The 21935-nt window shown below is 38.1% G+C and overlaps 1 protein-coding gene across 1 annotated transcript in view; it reads right to left on the reverse strand.

Moving 5' to 3' along the window:
• The window catches only part of LOC148481191 (vomeronasal type-2 receptor 26-like), a 191242-nt gene that overhangs the window by 15705 nt on the left and 153602 nt on the right, over window positions 1-21935 (reverse strand). The window contains exon 4 of the mRNA XM_088453810.1: window positions 6273-6390. Within this exon, the coding sequence (XP_088309936.1) occupies window positions 6273-6390 (118 nt within the window). The remainder of the gene's footprint in view (window positions 1-6272; window positions 6391-21935) is intronic.

Here is a 21935-nt window from a genome sequence, read left to right on the forward strand (position 1 = left end):
GGCAGATGAGACCCTACCACAAGGGTCTAGTCGCAAGCCCCGATGGTCACGATGGTCTTGACCATCGCGACAATCAACCTGTTCACTTGCTAAAGCTGTGGGTGGTCACCCACAGCTTAGCTAGCAGCCAGGAGGCTGGATTTAAAATGTGAAGTGGCCGCCCTCATTCAGAGCGAGCGCTTGCATTTTGCGAGCGGCTCTGAATGAGGTCGTTAGTGAGTTAAAAATTATTGTGTATCTAAGCCTGTGTATTGTGATTACTAAACAATGCAGTTGATCGGTGAAATATTTTGTTGCCACCTTAATTTGATTACCTAAATATTCCATTCATTTTTAAAAAAATTGTGACACATTTTTTATAAGCAATTCTTATAACAGCATGAAGTAAGGTTCAATGTTAAGTAATTTATTTAAGGTTCAGGTTTGTAGCATCTATCTAATGAATAGGACAATTGGGAAGTTGCAGAATCTTTTGCCAATAGTTGGTGTATGGGAAGACTTTGACTTCCTAATATACTCTTGTTTTGGAGACATACTATTAAATAGAGTATTTAATGTTGTAGCTAACAGAGTCCAAAATGTCTATATTTACTCCATCACCTGAACAGTACTGCAGTGAGGATCGTTAAGAAAGTGAAGAAAGGAAAAGCTGCTACAGCCAAAGACAAAGAGATCAAAATAGAAGATTTAAGAATTAAGATATCTACAGATTATCAGCAAGGAAGCATTATATGAGACTAAAAAATTCCCTTTTTTTTTTTGTTTGAAAAGACTTATGGATAGCATCTATTTGAGATTTTTTTTTTTTTTGTTAAATACCTTCATAACACAATACACATTCCTTTCTATTCATAGTAACTATTTAATAATTCTTATTACAATAGATACAGAGTAATCATACTGAATTACTATTTGGTGTATAATTTTAATGTTATAATATTCATGAATGATTCTGTGTTCTCTTTAGAAAATTGTTACAACGTTAAAACGGAGGATTTCCTATATCCATATAAATCAAAAGAAGGGCGGTAGTTCAATCCGTACAGTTAACGAAGGGCGGCAGTCGATCCAAAAGATGTGGTGACACAGAGTGAATTCCTGGAGTCACGTGGTTCAGCCAAGCGACGTCACATGAGAACGGGGTCTGGTGGTCACGTGCTCGGGGGCACGTGATCAGAGAAGACGGCTAGAGCACGGGACCAGTGAGGGTCCAAGAGTGGATTACACGATGCGGGATGACGCGGAAGCCTGGCGCGAGTGTCCTCATGTGAGGGCGGAAGTGACGGATCGCTGCGGATCGCGGGGCGGAAGTACAACAAAACAAACTAAGGATGTCTTTACTAGATTATTGACAATAACTATATTCGAATTTGACTTGAATTGGACAATACCTAATCAATGTCTATTAGTGTTTACTCCCTTAATTATATTTAATTAAAATACCTTATGTTAGGGTCACAGTCAATCTGGTGACCCGGAAGTAATCAGTCCCTAATTGGAGGAGTAGAGGGGTATAAATAGAGGATCATCACAACCCTACCTCCATCCCCAGGAAGAAGTCAGCGGACGAAACGCGTTGGGACCTAGCTCTTTCCCTAAGGACTTATGCAGAATCTCTATATCTTTTAATCAGATAAGCAGTTTTCTCCTCATCTTTTACTAATTTATTGTATTTGTTTTTATTGTATTTATGCTATCAGGTTTACCCCAATGTGCATGGGGGAACCATCTGTCATGAACTTTTTGTGTTTAGAATAAATTATCTCTTATTTATATATTGGTATATATATTTATTTTCACTTATGCACTTTAGGCATTAAGCACTTTCACTAGCCATTAAACTGAATGATATAAGGCTATTTAGCCTATATTAATGGCAGGGTTTATGCTTTTAAATTAGTGTTTTGTTTTAAACTGGAGTTATTTAATATTTTACATGTGAATGTGTCAATAATATGCACTTTATTTAGACTATAAGTTGGTTTTCAATATATGTTAATAGCGGTATTGTCGCCTAAGTCAATCTCCCCTTTTTCTCTATTAAATAGAGTAATTTGGAAAGTAATTCATCTTCTAATATGGACCAGCAATGCTTAAAATTAAATGAGCGATATAAAAACACATAAAAAACTATTACTGTTTAGTTTAAATCAATATCTAGCACATTGTTTATATATTTTTCTCATTTAAATCCACCAGATTCTTATGAATAATAGTATTTGTTGTCAAATTATTTCTGTCTTTCTTTACTAAATGTAGACTATTGAGGCCATATTTACCAACCCCCAAAAATCCCTGATAAATATCATTTCATATTGCTGTATTTTCTGGCAAAAATAAATTAATTATCAGGGCAATGTGTGGAAAAAATCATTAAAGTACACAGTCTCTGATAGGAAGTTTAAAAAGTTAACTTATTGCTAATTAGATTTGAGCAGTTTAGTTTCCCTGGAAACCTAACACACCCAAACTTATGGGTGATTAACATTTATGAGCCCCAGCTCAGATCTTCCCACTAAATTTTAATCCCATAATTAAACAAACATCATCTTCCCAAGAGTCAGATCTCACATGTTTTGGATTGTATATAAAAGTGTATCCCTTGTAATTGGGCACCATTTCACACAGGAAAGCAGAGGGAGTGGGTGTGGGACTGTGGGCTGAAGCACTAAGGGCACTGCAATAAAAAAGAAACACAATTAGAAAGCCATCAGGGTGCCATTAGGTTAGGAGGTGTTAGTTAAGTTTAGTTTTAGAGTTTAATAGTATGATTTGGAGACAGGAGTAGATGTCTGAGAAGTGTGATCGCAGTGCAGGCAGGGCTGCCATTAGAAATTGCAGGGCCTTGGACTGTCAAATTAGGCAGGACCCCCTATATATATATATATATATATATATACAGTCAGGTCCATAAATATTGGGACATTGACAGAATTTTCATATTTTGGCCTCTATTCACCACCACAATGGTTTTGAAATGAAACAAACAAGATGTGCTTTAACTGCAGACTTTCAGATTTTATTTGAGGGTAATTACATCCAAATCAGGTGAACGGTGTAGGAATTACAACAGTTTCTATATGTGCCTCCCACTTTTTAAGGGGCCAAAAGTAATGGGACTATCAACTCAAAAGTTATTTCATGGACAGGTGTGGGCTATTCCCTCATTATTTCATTATCAATCAAGCAGGTAAAAGGTCTGGAGTTGATTCTAGGTGTGACATTTGCATTTGGAATCAGTTGCTGTTGACTCTCAATATGAGATCCAAAGAGCTGTCACTATCAGTGAAGCAAGCATCATTAGGCTGAAAAATCAAAACAAACCCATCAGAGAGATAGCAAAAACATTAGGTGTGGCCAAATCAACTGTTTTGAACATTCTTAAAAAGAAAGAATGCACCGGAGAGCTCAGCAACACCAAAAGCCCTGGAAGACCACGGAAAACAACTCGGCTGCTTAGTAGGAACAGGGGACAGTGGAGGAGATGCCCCCTTTGAGGAAGGGGGTAATGTGGTTGGTTAGAGCGGGGGGCAGGGGCACTGTAGGAGTGAGCGGGCCCCCCCCTTTCTGCAGAGCATCCGGGCCTGGGACTGCAGTACCAGCAGTCCCTCCCTGATGGTGACCCTGTGTGCAGGTATCATTGTTACTTGTCAGTGTTTGTGTGTTTGCCACACACACTGCACACTCAAACATTGCAGTGCATACAAAAAAAGGCTACTTTCTGTGTGTGGTGCTGTTGATTGTTTTTTTATTTCTTAAAGTGAAACTGTTCCTTTATTGTTCTAGGAAATATATCACTGCAATATACTATTTTCTGTATCTGTGTAAAAAATTCTCTACTGTGTTTAAGGCTGCTGCACCCCAAGAAGACCTCTTTGTTTTTCATTTTTCCCAGTTATATATAAAAATTGCAAAAATGTATATATTTTTCTGTTGTATAATACAAAAAATGCAGTCTTTTATAATTAAATTAAAAAAATTATATTGTATATTTCAAGAAATTGTTTGTTTAGATGAGTTGCATACTGTATATGGCTGTTCTGTGTGTGTTGTTGTCTACCCATCATTTGCACCCCAAAACAATTCTCACAGAGATCTGTTCCTCCAAGTGCTTGCAAACAATTGCCAGTGCTGTCTGTGTATAAAAAACATAGACATTATTCCAATTTTTTTAGCAAGTTATGCTTCCATTGTAAGTGATGTTGTGTGTGAGGCAATATCTCTCCCTCATTTACACCACAAAACAATTCTCACAAAGAATTGTTCCTCCAAGTGCATACAAACAATTGTCAGTGTTATCTAGGTCTAAAAAACAAAGCCATTAGTGCAAAAAAATTGCATAGTGTGTTATCCTTCCAATATAAGTTTCAAGTGGTGTCTCTCCTACATTTTCACCACAAAAAAAATTCTCACAGAGAGTGGCATGACAATATCTCCTGTTTCAATTGCTCTGGCAAATGCTGCTTCCATGAAAAAACTGACCATTACCAAGAGACCCACTGGGGAGGAGGATGAGTCAACTAAGTGCACAAGAGTGAAACACCATTAGGACATCTGGTCAGAATTAAAATAATTGCACAAAATTATTGACATCTTTACAGTGACTTAATCTGACACAGTAAGCATCAATAAAATGGTGCATGATTATATTAGTGTGCAGATTAGCATGTCACACAGTCCATTTGAATAATGGGAGGAAAAAAGACAATTTTGTGTCCCTTGCTCAAATTAGTTTTGCTTTATTTAAGATGCCCACCCTTTAGTGTGCAGTCAGAAAGAGTTTTTAGTATAGTATGGAACCTTGAGAGACTTATATAGGAGGCAGTCCCTAAAAATGTGGAAAAACTAATGTTAAAAATGTACTACAAATTCTTGGAGGAAGACCTTTGCTGCCAATTACATCAAAGTACAAAGATTTCTATAATGATTGATCCAGCGAGGATGAGCTAATAATGTGTGATATTAACAGTACTGATAAGGATGAGGGTGAGAATTTCAATGAAAATGACATCTTCCTACTGTAAATATGGTTAATAACAACACTGTTAACTACCTTAAACCATTGGTATATTGTTTTATGGTGGCCCAAACAATCCAAGCACTTCAGCCACAAAAGTGGTAGTTTATGCTTGTTTTGTTAAACTGTGCATGTCTTTTTTAATATTTAACATAAGGGCAGGTGGGAGCTTTTCAGCAGATACATACTATTAACATCAAATCATATAATTAATATTTAAGTATTCAATTTGACTAGGTTCTTCCTTAAATAGGGAGGAATCAATCTAATTGGAATTGTAAAAGCTTACTTTTTTCTTTACCATTTTTGTGATTTACTTTTTTAATAGTTAAATTATTAACACTAATAAATCAATCTCATATTCAGTCTTATTTTTTAATGGTTTGTTCAATATAGAATTTTTTAGAGATATATTCTATAATCAATTAATCATATTTTGATTATTATTCCATCTATTAAACTCTTTTTTTAATTTACAGTTATATTCTGTAATCAATCAATTAACTAATCATTCAATTAATCAATAAATATATCAATCAACCTCATTGGGGTTTTGGACACTTGTTGAATTGAGGTTAATAATATTGTAGTAATACTTAAGGAACAAAAACAGGCCCAAACTACATGAATTTAACTGCTTTTATCCATTTTTATAGAAATCCAGATTCAAAACTAAAATAAAAACACTTTAGGGTTGTTTTGGCAAATTCTAAACCTGTGAGGGTGTTTTTGGCAAAATCAAAACTAAAACACGGGTTCATTGCACAACTGTACTGTTTTTGTAATCACTTTTCTTCTAGGTTCAGACTTAGCTTTAGATATCGAAAGGCAGCTATAAAATAGCTAAGTGTATAAGAACTGGATACATTTGCTCATGTCACAGTCCATACAGACTACTATGAGATTTGTGATAAAAAATAGAGGGACTACAGCAGTTACCACTAATACAGTATCTTCTTTGATACCCAATTAATACATAAGGGGCAACTGAATTAATTCAATATGGGATTAATAAAATTGCCTCTTGGTGATCTAACATTCAAGATTTACAAAAATCTCTGTTGAACACCACAAGTTTCTATATATCACACTGTCTGTTTTAAGTGAACACCCATTAATATTGGTTAGAATATACTATAATTCTTCAAAGCAATATCTTGCTGGATGCTTATGATTGACTAAAGATTTAAGTAAATGTAATATTCTGCCAAACATTTGTACTTTCTATGCAACATAATAAAATGTATACATATACCATTGGATATTTCTCCCTCTGAGCATGGCATACAATCATAGCAACATGAATGATGTCCTCCTATTGGAGCTTTTCTGAAACCATGATGACATTCTTCAGAACATCGAGCTTGGGGCATCTATTAAAATCAAAAAGTTAAATATAAATTGGTTTAATAAGCTTTGGTCAATGACTTAAATGCTGATAACTTTGGAACAGTGTAATCAATCTTCCAGAAAATTAGCAGCAATATGATATTGCCAGACTGGATTTTGTGGAAATTTGTTTAGCAGTAACTTTTTTCATTAAAAGTTTTGGCAACTAAAGCTAGAATGTCATCCAGTAAGTGTTGTTCCTGAAACTTGATATGTGGGGGGAATGTTATGCTGGACTTTGCTTTTGTGGCAATATTTCGTCAGGTGGTGATAGTGAGCCATATATTCTGTGGGGGGCTGGAAGGACCAACCCACACAGGACATAAAAATAAATTGTGAGCATAACTAGAGGCTGCCTAGAGGAAAGAGTTCTGCTGAGGGCTAACAAGGCAGACCAGTCAGGTCACTTTGTAGATTAAGTTCAGGGAGGACTGAGGCAGTTACAGAGCCCAGTGTGCCTGGAGGCCAGTGGGGCCAGGCTTGGCCAGTATCCAGACAATAATTTAGGCAGGGAGGGCCGGAAATCTATGGAGCTGTTTGTGTGACTTTGTGGAAGTCAGGCCAGGAGGCCAAAGGGCTTGATTCAGAGCCGCTCATAAGCGGCCGCTCGTTTGCACTGAGCGATGTTCGCACAACTGCAGATGCGTATGGATTGTAATACGCATGCGCGAACCAGTCAGTGCGGCCGAAAATCGTTTGTTCGCAAAATAGCAAATGCCTGCTATTTTGAGTGACAGGAGGAGGTGTATGTGGGTGGTAACAGGGGAAGGTGCTTGAAAACGGGGAGTGGAATTCAGAACGCAGGCGTGCTTAAAGGTCAAAATGGGCGTTTTATGGGTGTGCATAATTACTACAGCAGTGTCAGCGTCCACGTCACTTGTTTTTTTTTTAGTCTGAACTACTCGCAAAATAGCGGTTGAAATAACCAACCACAAGAATAGCGAGCAGTTCATACGCTGTTCAATGTACTCGATTAATCTAATAAATAGCGGACATGACGTAGGATGCGAGCGGCCAGGGGGCGTATTTTTCAAAATTTCGACCGCAAGTTTTGCTCGCTCGTTCAGACTTAGAGGAGTGAACAGACCGCAAAGTGCGAACAGTTCATTTGAATAGCCACCCCTTTTTTTAAACGAACGGCCGCAAATAGCGAGCGGCTCTGAATCAGACCCAAAGTCCAGACCTGCAAGCCAAGCAGGAAGGACCACAAGTTAATCTGAGTGTGATGTGCAGGAGGTAGTGTTTATACTTGTAATAGACAGGATTGGGACTGCGAGAGACTGTGAAATATCTGCAGACAAGCTACCCAATATAGTCAGGGTATAAGCAGTGAGGTAGTGCCCTGCATGAGGGGCTAAATTATTTGATATTTTGTTCCTGAAATGCTTATAAGTAAAACACCATTTATTTTTATTTAAACGTAAAAAAGAACATGTGGATCTTTATAATGCATTTACTCACTGCTCCACTGACTTCTATAATGAACTAATTACCCAAGATATATCCCACTTTTAAATACATTTCTATATTTTACCTATGGAGACATTTAAGAGTAAGAATTGCACAACACTTTGTATATGGCTGATTCTAGGGATTTGTTGCACACTCTGCATGTGTCCTGAGCTGTATACACAGTTTTGTGCACATGACTCAGAGTGGAACCTTTCTCAGCTATTTCTTTGTAGATTTAACAACCATCTATAGGCATAATATAATGGGCATTAATGCGTGTAACTGGGCAGTGACATGGGAATAGATGCAAGAGAAACATTATGTTGGTGTGTCAGGTAACATGTAGCCAGAGTTACTCACTATTCTCAGCTAAGCATATGTATTATGGATGCTGAACACAGACTGATCTCCTGTACCTAGTATGAGTTAGGTGTAATTGGTGATGATAGTGATTACAGATGTTCTTGCAAATTGAGCAGTGGATGTACTGTATTACATTTAATAAAATGCCTACTACTTAGAATATGGGCACTTAGCATAGCAATGATAATAATATAGAGAACACCAGGTAAGTGTATTACAGAGGAATGCAAAAAAAAATCACAAAATACATGTCTATAAAATGTAAAAGACTATTATTACTAGAGATGAGCGGGTCTGGTACTCTGAGAACTGGACCCACCCTAACATAGGGTACAAGTCTGGCTCAGGTTTTCACTCCCAACTTGGATCCCAAAATGTGGCAAAGCATCATCTTCCCTTTGTTGGATCTCATGTATTTTGGCTCACATATAAAAGTCCTTCCCCACATTCGGCCAAAATTTCACAAGTACAAACTGATGGTGTAGGCAGTGTAGGCAGGACTCTTAGTGGAATGTAGAAAGTTAGCAGCAGGTACTGTAGTGCACAGTCAGGTCCCTTCAAGTCTGTATAGGCTGGGGCACTGTCCATGGGGAGGAGAGAGAATTTCAATGTGTGTGACACTATCAATACAGCAGTGTATATTCACAGGTCCCTTCAAAAAAACTTTTATTTTTCCAACTTGTGTGTGTCTAGCCAACATAGGAAGACTGTGCTACCTTGTCTAATGGTAAGTGGGCCCAGTTAAGGGCCAATGCCATAATATTGAGCAGTGCAACAGTCTGTCTGTTGCACCCCCCCAAAAAAAAAGATTCTAATTAGAATGGACTGTATGTGTGAGTGCATTCATCCAACACACAAAGGGGCATATCCAATTAGCCACGGGGTTTCACTCATGGCTCATTTTTGGGCTAAAGTCCCGCGATGCAGGGATCAGATATTCAATAAAATAGCTTTTTCCCTGCATCAAAAAAACAGGACTTCCACACGAGAACACACTGATTCCATGAGAACTGCGGAATCAGGACCTCATTCAGAGGTGGTCGCAAGAAGTGATCGCTCCAGAGGCGGTAGCAAGAAGCGATCGCTCTCTCTGAATGAGGGCAGGTGCTACTTTTTTTTTGGTGTGGCCTCCTGGTCTCAAGCTAAGCTGTGCGTTACCACCCACAGCATAGCTAGCGACTAGGGTGATGGTCATGATGGTGATCACCATCGCGACCATCGGGGCTTGCAACCAGACCATAAGGTTGGGTCTGGGCACTTGCAAGCCCCAGGGAGCTTTCTGCTCTGATGGAGCAGGAAGCTCCCCACTGACATCACTGATGATGTCAGTGCAGCCCCCCACAAAATGGTAGGCGTTCCTTAAGGAATGCCTCCATTTTGGAAACCACCCCCCGGCCCACCTACAAAAAGGGGCAAGCTGTCAATCAACATCGACAGCTGCCCCTTTTGTAGCGAGCTCCGGAGCAAGAGAGTTTCTCTCTCACTCCGGGGCTTGCACATGCACAGTGCAGCCACTGAGCGAGTGCAGGGCTACCCATCTACCCGGTTGTGAGTACATCGGTGCTTGCGACCGGGTCTGAATGACCCCCTCGGTGTGTTATTCACACTCACGCGAGGCCAAATAGGGCGGCCTCACGCAGATTTTACCTCGCACCTACATGAGGTGCGAGGTAAAGCCTGACAGCGTTGAGTCTCAGGGACACCAAGCGTGGAATCCACGCTAATTGAATCCTGACCTGCGTGATAATTAGCCATGGGGTAAACCCCGCGGCTAATTGGATATGCCCCAAAGACTGTGCTAACTTTTATTATGGTCAGTGGGTCCAACCAAGGGCCAATGCCATAATATTTCTGCAGTACAATGGTGTTAGCTGATGCATCTCTGCAGTGGGCTGATGGCGTGCAAGCCGCGAATAAAGCATGTGTTATATATGGCACGGTAGCAGTGCATAATGGTCACTGCTAGCAGCCTCACCTCTGATCACATTAAGGTACACTGGGCACTTGTTTGGATGGAGTGAGGGACCAAGCCATCCACTGTCCCACCTGCACTGTCCTGCACAGTCCATTAAGCAGCCCCATGCTCCTGCTGACAGCTCTCAGGCATCAGAGGTAAAGTTGGGCACTTTGAAATTACCTGACAGCAGTGGCTCCTTCAAGAGGGTGGGGTACTGTCACATGCTGGTTTCTAGGACCCTATTATCAGGTGTGCCTACAAGCTTTTGTCATACTCACCTGCACAACTTTTGCCCTCCAATGCAGGCCTGTTGTTCTCCCTGGAATGACATCACTTGGATGTCCAACCAATACATGAAAGGATGATCCCTGTCACTTGACTGACTAGACTAATCACCGGCAGGGGCACCCTATTAAATCTCTCAGGTACTAGCAATAAATTGCAAGTACAACTAATTTCGAAGAGGCTTCAGTACTTTGGCTCCAGGTTCCTGTAGGCTTTCTACTTTACCATGATATTCTTCAAATATGCACTGTTTCAAAACCTTAAAAATGTTGAAAAAAATTGTATCCACCAGTTTTTGCTTTGACAATTTGTGTGTTAACCTTTTGCACTGTCGGCCAGTTGTAAGTCAACCTTGTCCCTGTTGACTTATTGTATGTATTCGTATTGAACTATGGACTGTCAACCTATTCATTGAAGGTCTTCTATCAGAATACTATTCAGATGACCCAGGGATTTAAGAGCCAGTGCAGCCATGGATATATCAACAAATAAAACATTTAACCACAGTCTCTGACCAGTTTTGCTCAAGTTGTGAACCTCCATTTTATTAACTAATTTGTTACCACCTATATTGATGGGTGTATTTGATGATGTTTTGATACCCACTTATAATAACAAGTAGCAGAAAGGCATATTTTGCAAATTAACATATACAATATAAAAATGTGATAAAAGTTGATAAACACTTTGAAACAGGGTACAAGATCTTGCAGATTGTTATTCACTAGAGAAATGCAGAGGCTAAACATATAAAAAAGTTCATAGCTATAGAACAGGGTCTTGGTTCCAATCAGACTGGGAGTCTCTAGGTACACAGACCAGTATAGGCCCATATCTCAGTTTTTATTTTATTTATAGTGCTAACTGCTTCTATGTTCATAAAAACACATCATTAATCAATTATTCAATCAATCAATTAAATCAATCAATGGCATGTTTTACCTGGCTTCCACACTAGATGTCTACCAGTCCCACATCTTTGTTTTTTTATTTATGGGTTATTTGTTAATATAATCATTAAACATTCAATCAATTAATTTACTCAAAGTCATACTTTACCTGGCTTCCACACCATGGGCCTGATTCAGACCCGGACGCTATTTGCGGATGGTCGTTCCAAAAAAGGGGCCGGCTATTTAAATTGAGCACTCGCTCTTTGTGGTTTGTTGATGCCTCAGTGTTTGAGCGAGCAAATGAATAATGCACTTGCTATTTTGTAAAGATGCCCCTTTGCCGATCGCATCACACGTCATCTCTGGTATTTATTAGATAAATCGGGTACATCGAAAGGCATCTGTACTGCTTGCAGTGCTTGTGGTAGCTTTTTCCTACCGCAATCACAGCGAGCAGTTCAGGCTAAAAGACAACCAAGTGACATGGTCAATGACACTCCTTTACTAATTATGCACTCCCATTAAACACCCTTTTTACCGTTAGGCACACCTGCGTTCGGATCTCCACTCCCCCATTTTCAAGCACCTTCCCCTGTTACCACCCACAAACGGTACATTCTGTCAATCAAATTAGCAGCCCCTCGCTGTTTTGCGAGCACACGATTTCCAACCGCAATGACTGGTTTGCGCATGCGCATTACGACCCATATGCATGCGCAGTTGTGCAAACATCGCTCAGAGCGGATCAGCGGCCGCTTACGAGCGGCTCTGAATCAGGCCCCTTGTGTTTATTAGGCCTATGTATCTGTTTTTATTTTCTTAATAGTTGTTAAATGTTTCCTGTTAATATAACCAATCAATCAACCAATGCTTTACCTAGCTTCCACTATAGAAATAATATTTTATAATCTATCTCCACTTTTCTCAGGCTTATCATCTAGTTCTCAATTAATGAAAATATCCCATAGCATTGTATACAGATGTGTCCTGCTACATCTTTTTGCCATACACCATGTACCACACCCTATTAGTTGTGCTTTGCCATATCATATTGAGGTAACTGGAATCAAGTAGCACAGGAATAATGTTAAATATATTTGATGATAAAGACCCCCTTTATATAGTATTGAATCAAATTCACATGGGGGGTGCTACCACTAACAGATGCAATTTACATAGAAAAATAGAAGAGCGGGATTGGAAATGTAATTTGTGGTGCACAGATAATTTCAAATATAACTTATTTTTAGAAACATTTTAATATGTATATAGATAGATAAAAAGCTAATTTGTTGGATAAAATGAAGATGAAAGAAAAGAATGATAAACAATTAAAAATATGCTATGTGTGGTGCCTTCACTGTATGTCTTCAACTATTAATTTAGTAAATAAACAATCTTGAGTGTGTCATCTTATGTGTTTAAAACTGATTCTTATATGTAGTTTGAATATTAGCAGACTACATATAAATACATGTATGTAGTGATACTCACCATCATTTAACAGACATGTGGAGAGAAATGGGAGTTGTCTTTTTATATGATATATGATGTGTGGAGGATAGATATAATCTCTTTTAATTAAATATAAGCTATACTAGTTAACTGGCTGATCTATATCTCAGTCAGTAAGGTGCCTGTTCTGTATCTATACCTCTATTTGGAGCAATCTGGTGCATGCATGGGCCCCTTTTTTCTCGGGAAACTCCTTTCTTGATAAACCAAGTGTAATATTAACTTGATTATGATCAATATAAATGGAGATAAATGGAAAACCTCAATGAAATAGTGTAAATGTGTATCACTTATCTCTACTAGATTTAAAGCTAATAAAAACTGAATTTAGATCCTAATACATGTGAGGTTATATGTGGCTTTTTGATTGATAAAATCCTTATCGTGTTGAATCCTAGCACAAATACTTGACAGGAACTTTCATATACATTTTCCTTGCTAAAATGACTCATACTATTCAGACTACATATAAGAATAATTTTTAAACACATAAGATGACACACTCAAGATTGTTTAATTACTAAATTAATAGTTGAAGACATACAGTGAAGGCATCACACACAGTATATTTTTAATCATTTATCATTCTTGTCTTTCAAAAATTTGCTCTGTTATCTATCCATTTACATATTAAAATATTTCTAATAAAAGTTATTTTTTAAAATATCTGTTCACCACAAATTACATTTCCAATCCCGCTCTTCTATTTTTTTCTGTCACATTGAGTCACATCATAATGTTACTGAAGTGTTGGAAAAGGCAGAGAGTGTAATACCACTTTCTGTCCATCAGATGTCACTTTTCCTAAACTGCACTGTGCATGCGTTAAAGAAGACAATGCATAATCTTTCATATGACCTGCTGATTGGCTGACTGACCCTCTCATTTAGTATGCTATAGATGTCTTGAATTGAAGGATGTAATTGAGTGTGTAATAAAGGATTACATTTTTTCAGGTGTAAGACCTGAGAACACTTTTGATCAACAATTTCTAAATGTGTTCTGCCATCATTATTACAGTACCTGTATATTATACTAGATACATGTATCAGCACAATAACACCTCATTTTAGAATAGTCTGTGCCAATCCATGCGAATTGTGCCATGCACATTGTTTTGCAATGATATGAGGCACTCACACAGTGATTGCATGCCTTAGAAATGAACAGTTGGGTTTGAAGGGCACTATATAAAACCATCACTGAACTAAAAATATTAACCCAGAAAGAGGTATCTTTAAATTACAAACTGTGCATTTTATGCAGCACATTTGCAGCAGTATCAGCACTGCTGTGCTACTAGGACTTTTTACAATATATTGCTAATTTGTACACAACAGAAACTACCAGTCACTTTGGAACTGTAGAAAGTAGTATGCAATACTCACACAGTGATGGCATGCTTTAGAAATTTGTAGTAGAGTCTGAGAATTGGTAAAAAAAACCCATCACTGAATAAATGAACATCAGCCCAGAAAGAGGTATTTTTGAATTTCAAACTGATAGCATTGCATACAGCACACTTGCAGAAATGTCGGCACTGCTGTGCAACTAGGAATTTGTACAACATGTTGTTAATTGGAACATAGCATTAAGTGTCAGTCACTGTGGCACTGTAGAAGGTAGTGTGCAGCACTTACACAGTGATGGTATGCATTATAAATTAGTAGTGGGGTCTGAGCAGCAGTGTATATGACCATCACTGAAATACAAGTCTCAGCCCAGAAAGAAGTAATTTTACATGACAAACTGACTGTGCATTTTATGCAGCATAGTCATGGCAATGTTGGCACTGCTATGCCACTAGGAGTTTGTACAACATGTCACTAATTGGTACATATAAGTAAGTACTAGTGACCTGTATAGAGTGGTGGCATGTCTTAGAAACTAGTAGTGGTGTTTAAGCAAAAGTGAATAAAAAAAATCACTGAACTATAAGAGAAAAAAGGAATGAAAAATAGTAAAGTGTATTAAAAAATATTTTCAACAAAACAATTGTTGTCTGTGTTGTTCCGTTTCCATATATTACTTATATTGCTTACCAAGGACCTGTTAGGCCCCTTAAATATCCATTATATTCCCACAGAAGGAAGGAAGAACTCACCAATTAAAAGAGAATGTTCACTTTTTATTCATGATTTAACATTATTGTATGTGTACAAATATGCCACAAATCTGGTAATATGGTCAACGTTTCTGTTCCAACATGAACCTTTATCAAGACCTGAATCAATAGCTAAAGTAAACCAGACAATTAATGATAGCATATGATCTGCGGACAAAGGAAAAAAGTGACAATGTCTAGCATTCTCCAATATATAACCAAAAAGCACAAAGATAATGTGACAATTCTAATGGTGAAAAATCTGACATGCTAACCATATAGTGCCAACAACATCAATGCTTAATACACCTTATCAATATGTATACAGTCATAGATGAGAGTGACTGACACTTATAATAGGTAGAATATCAATGAGTACAACCACCATAAAAAAGAGATAATTACTGTACTGTGCAGAAAAACTACAAGTTGTGCCACTGTGCAAAGAATAACCATGCAAAGTACCTTATCATACACTGAAACGGACAGCTGTCCCAATATACATGAACAAATACTATGTACCAGGCACCAAGTCACCTGCAGGATATACTGTGCACTCGGTGTCACTGTACCATGGAGCAAACTACTAAATAAATCATGAGCCATACACAGTACATTCAAATGATCCATACCTCATATTCAGGGCACCTCATCTATGAAGCGTGTGGTTTAAAACCCATGCACTATGTGGTAGGCATCACTGTCAAGAATGTAGCACACCAGTCACTAGACACAAAAGACAGAGAGCCTACCATTGGCCACCGTGACATAAATGAGAACCCGCATAATTCTGGTTTAAAAGCCATCAAAAGTGGAAGTCCACCAGCTGACATGTGGTGCTGGCCAGAGCACCAGAAACATCCAAACTTGGCCACATCCGCATCCCAGCCTGGAATGCATGCTAACAACTTATGAGACTTCATGGATGAAAAATTTATATTGGAGCCTGGATGACAGCAATCTATGAACCACCATTTCCAACCAAAGTATTAAACATAATATACATCAATATTAAACATAATACATCCAAACATCAAGCAATCCATTAACTGAGAAAATGTAAAAAAATGAAATAAAATAAAAAATAAAGATTTTTTTATATAAACAATGAATGATGAATCATGGGAAAAATATAGTGAAATATAGAGAATAAAAAAATGAATATGTAATGAAACATATACAAAATGATTTTTATAAAAAATAACTAAAAGAAATTATAAAAAATGCATGTATGTGTGTATGTATATATATATATATATATATATATATATATATATATATATATATATATATATATACACATAGTTACATGCATTTTCACATATGTATACTTTAAATGAAAAATGTAAAGCATTAAAAAATACAATTCCTAATGAAATGAAAATATTGAAAATAAACCACACTCTCAACATTGACTCTGATATGGACTATGTATAAGCATACACCATAACACCACCCAGATACAAAGGTGTGCTAAACAGATATGGCAATGTATAAACACATAAACCACTGTGCCCATAATCAGAAACAGACAAAAACAAAAAAACAAAAATGAAAAGCCACCAGGTGTCCGAGGAAGAATATATAAGAGTATAAAAGAGATGACAAAACTTTCATGGCCTAATCCACAAAATTAAGATATAGAAATACAGTAGGGGTGATATACAGAAAATAGTGCATTTTTGAAAGATTCAGAGGAAGATGTTCAAAGGATTGTGTTTGTTAAGGCCCCGTGGGACTACTGTGTTCAATTCATATATCCAGAAGCTCTCCCATCTCTTCAGGGACAAAAGTATATTTCCTCAAATTTGGTCCCCTCCTGTAAGCCATCATGGGGGGTTCTGGTCTGAGGTGACTATTGGCCAAAATCTTTGAAGCAAATTTTGTGTTATGTTTGCATTGCTATCAAATGTAGTGGTATAGAGTAACTGTGATTTCTTCTTGAAATCAATCATAGAAGTGTGAGTTTCGGTTGAAAAAATATGTTTTGCTTTCTTTGCTAACTCGAGAGAGTGAATGGCCAGAGTCCTCAATGCAGATACCTAGTGGTCATCTCATCTAGTTGTACTTCCTGTAATGTAATGCAGAGCCATAACTAGACTTTTGGTGCCCTGTGCCAGAGAGAGCATTAGCGCCCCCCACAATTTTTAATATAAGGACATAAGAGAGTATACCAGAAAAAGGGCCATGGCCTTATGGGGAAGGGCAAGGTAAGAGATAGGGGAGGCCAGGAGGTACTGGGGCTAAAAGAAGAAGAAACTAAAAGTGAGAATGATAATAAACTTGACAATTTTTACAGGGTTCCAATTTGATCCGCATGAGCCGTAGATATTGTGATAGTGGGGGGTTCTCTTTCAAAGCTATAGGGTGATGACTGGTAAGTAACATGTTTCTATCCATGGGTTTCCTAAACAGTGTAGTAGAAAGTCTTCCATCCAATAAACTGACTATGACATCCAGAAAATTAATAGATCTACAATCTATTTCGTATGTGAATCTGATAGGACTCTTAAGGGGTATTTAAAGTCATTACTTTCTGTGCAAAAGATTCAATGGAGCCTTGCCAAATCAAAAAAATATTGTCAATAAAACAATGATAATATTTAACCTTGTCCCCATAGGTAGACAAAATATGGCCCAAACAGCACCCCCTACCTTGCAGTGCCCTGTGCCATGGCACAGGTCTCACCACCCTAGTTATGGCCCTGTAATAATGCCATGTCCAGGTTGTGTAATCACAAGGCTCCCTGTGTTATTTTATTACAATTTATTTTTGTCATTTTGAGCAGATCACATTTCCCATTACAAGTACTGTATGTGAGATGTGATCTGCTCACTAAAAGAATGCGAATTTATGGGCTTGGAGTAATTTTTTAAAATAACTGCTTCAAAAGACCTTTGATCATTTTAAGTGATACTAAAATAATATAAAAAGTGTGTGAAAACATTTATATTCACATTATTTTTGTAAACATAACATTGATAAATATGCCCATTTTTTTGTTACTCACTTTTGTTGGAGTAACATAAAAATGGTCAAATTAAATCAATAACTACATAATAATCTTTTCCTATGACTCCTATCCCCATGGTTGCTAATGTAAAATGACACTTGAGATTAGGAGGGAGCAGATTATACGCAATCCAAAAACAACACATTTTTATATCTGGCAATATGATACTTTGCTTCATTTTTAGGTCTGATTTTAGCAGGAGGAAGCAGCTCTTGATTTTGATTCAACAAGGTTCCCAAAAATTTAGTTATAATAGATTTGCCTGAATCTGAACCATTTATAAATGCTTTACTTACTTTTATACCTCCCATTTTGTTAACTGTATAACCATAGCTCAGACACACAAACAGGGGCTAATAATACGTTTTGAGTAACTTTGCACCATGGCAAAACCATCTAGCTCTGCAAATGGACAGATGTAAAATGTGCACCGAGATTTAAAGTTAAAATGGAAATTGCATCATTAATGCTATGCAACATTTTTGGAATACAGCATATGCAAAAGCAGCAAAAGAAGTTTGTGATTATTCTGCAATGCCTGCATGCAGAAAAGTAATGTCCACTCTTGTGTTCCATCATGGATTTCCCAGGTGCAAAGTTACTCCTTGTTACCTGTGCTTCCAACTTAGAATCGGCCCCATGGTACCACTTATGTGCTAAATGTTCTAGTCACCTAGATCACCACTATCAGTATTATGAATGTGCAATTGTGGGTTTCTTTTTTCAGATTCTAATGACATTTTATTAGAAAAATAATTCTTCAATAAAAAAATATTTTATTTGTTGGGGTGGTATTTGCCAGAGTAAAACACCCACAGTAGTACTAGAGATGTGCACTGATACCTGTGTTTTGGTTCTAATTCATCATCATGTTTTGGTTTTGCAAAAACCACCCTTAAGTGTTTTGGATCTGAATTTTTTACCAAACTTTTTGGCATTGCAGTGCCAGGCAGGATGGCAGTTTAATATAAACTACAGATGTGTCTTGCTATATCTTTGTTCATAGTATGCCACACAGGCTTCTAAATTGCTGCATGAGAATAGGGCAGCATGGTGCAGTAAGGCGCAGTGAGACTTGACAATATACACTACATGGCATGCAATACACAGCTTCACTGCTGGGTGGCCATATGCTAATCTCTACATGGCCAAATAGAAGGAGGAACATATTTTGTCTACCTATGGGGACAAGGTTAAATATTATCATTGTTTTATTGACAATATTTTTTTGATTTGGCAAGGCTCCATTGAATCTTTTGCACAGAAAGTAATGACTTTAAATACCCCTTAAGAGTCCTATCAGATTCACATATGAAATAGATTGTAGATCTATTAATTTTCTGGATGTCATAGTCAGTTTATTGGATGGAAGACTTTCTACTACACTGTTTAGGAAACCCACGGATAGAAACATGTTACTTACCAGTCATCACCCTATAGCTTTGAAAGAGAACCCCCCACTATCACAATATCTACGGCTCATGCGGATCAAATTGGAACCCTGTAAAAATTGTCAAGTTTATTATCATTCTCACTTTTAGTTTCCTCTTCTTTTAGCCCCAGTACCTCCTGGCCTCCCCTATCTCTTACCTTGCCCTTCCCCATAAGGCCATGGCCCTTTTCAGGTATACTCTCTTATGTCCTTATATTAAAAATTGTGGGGGGCGCTAATGCTCTCTCTGGCACAGGGCACCAAAAGTCTAGTTATGGCTCTGCATTACATGACTCCTGCTGTGCTTTGACAAGCAGAGCAGTTCTGGGAGCTGCCCGAACATGGGGAATCTGCTTTCAGCATTGTACTAGCATGTACAGCTGATTCATGCTCAGTGTCCAATCACTTTTGTCTACATAGCGTGTATTGTAATGAGTGTCCGAGAAGCTGGCTGCTTGATTTGTTTCACTCCTTTAGTGATATTGCCTTTCCCCCAAAAAACAATGAATCTAAAAAGCATTTAATTCTTATACTGTTGTGTGAGGATTAATATAATTACATATCTGATAGCAAAAGTTTGCTTTGAATACTTGACTGTATTTCTTTTTCTTTTCTTTTTTTTTAAATAAATTCTTTATTTAGAAAACTCTCAGAAAAAAAACATGGACAGACAAAAATACAATAAACATTACAAATGAGCTATTTTTCAAATTAAATAATTGTCAATAAGCATATGAAGGGGTTAGTAGAGAGTGGGGAAGTTATTAGTTTGAAACATGACTACCAAGGGAAGCAAGGTACCATGGAGAATACCAGATGCTGGACAGAAAGCATTAGATGGAAAAAAAGAAACACACTGCTTGGAGAGCAGCAAAGAAAAGTATTTAGTTAATTAGGGGGGTTTGTCACAGATTGGTCAGATTGGGGGAGCAGACTCTTCCAACGCACATGGATCACACATGGATAGTTAGCATGGAGAGCAGAGGTGGCAAAGTGCCATTGTAGAAGAGCCAAGGAGCCTAAACCTGAGAAAACATATGGCCTCTATCATGAAGGTAGTAGGTAATATTTTCCATTTCCAGTGTATGCCTTATATGTGACTTTAATGTAGAGAGGATTGGTGGAAAAGGGTTTTTCCAGTTGCAAGCACTCAAACTTCAGGCAGCAACTAAAATTTGGGATAACAATTTCACAGTGTGGTTACTAAGATCAGGAGGGGGGGGGGCATTAAAAAGAAGGTCCATGGCTCATTTGGAATCAGGGGTTCCAATTATAGTGTTCAGAAGAGCATGAACCAAAGTCCAGTAGGTTTGAGGGTCAGACAGGTCCACCAGATATGGTAGAGGGTACCTCGAAGGCCACGTTTTCTCCATAGAGGGTGAAACAGAGGGGAACATATGGGAGAGCCACACGGAGGTATAGTACCAGCGATAATATAATTTGTTAGAAGATTATTTAAGGTGAGTAGAGATAGAAGTTTTAGCAATTGCCAGCATTACAGTATGTCATCCCAAGCCTCCTTGTGAGGTGTAGGGCCAAGTTCTGTCTCCCAAAAGGATTCATGGGAATTATTAGTAAGGAGAGCAGCATCAATGAAAATGCTGTATATTTCAGAGATCATCCCTTTAGACTTAGGACAATGTTCATAGTGTCATTCAAAAGAAGTGACATCTTGGAGAAGCTGGGACCTGTGGTAAGGAACCTAAAAAGTAATGTATTTGGAAATATTCATAGGGATTTCTGGATTGTGTTGGACATTACAGTTGTAGAACTGAGAAAGAAAGCCAGAACCCCTGGGAGTTAAAATCAGCAGGAAATTTAAGGGACGCTGTTATCCACAACTTTGTGCAGGCCATATGTAAACCTGGGGGGAAATTTGGTTTACACCATATGGGGGTAAGATGAGATATAGAGGTGGTAAGAGCAAATTTATGTGAGTATAAAACCGATATTCATAAAATGAATTTAAATGTTGGAGGAAGGTTAGATGGTGGAGGATGGTGTTTCCTTTGTAGGCCCCATAAGAAGGATAAGTCTGGGGTAAAGGGATCTTTATAATGTGTGCAAGGTGTGCAATGCATATGGGCCCCTGGGTCCAGGGGGCCCCACACTGCATACCCTGCACCCACAGGTAATCATACTTACCTCTCCACCGATTCCTTAAGTGCTGATTTTCAGTGCCTGACTGGCACTGCAGAGCAGCAAACACTCCCTGGAAAAATGGCAGTGGTTATTTTCCCAGTGGTTTGCGCATGTGCAGAAAATATGTCCCTGGGAAAGTAGGCACGAGTGCTATTTTTCTGGAGACCCACGCATGCACTATAGATTCTGGCATGAAGCCAGAATTTACAGTGCTCAGTGCCATGCTGAGCAGCTGACAGAGAGGAGGGGGCCCTAACAGAGGCTGCACACAGGCCCTCTCCTCGCATAAAACACCCCTGGTCTGGGGATTTGATAATGTTAGATTTGATATCAAGCCAAGAGGTTGTTCCATGGGTGGAGTAGGAGGAAACA

Source organism: Taudactylus pleione, unplaced genomic scaffold, assembly GCF_031769625.1.
Source record: "Taudactylus pleione unplaced genomic scaffold, aTauple2 ptg000592l, whole genome shotgun sequence".
Classification (NCBI taxonomy): domain Eukaryota; kingdom Metazoa; phylum Chordata; class Amphibia; order Anura; family Myobatrachidae; genus Taudactylus; species Taudactylus pleione.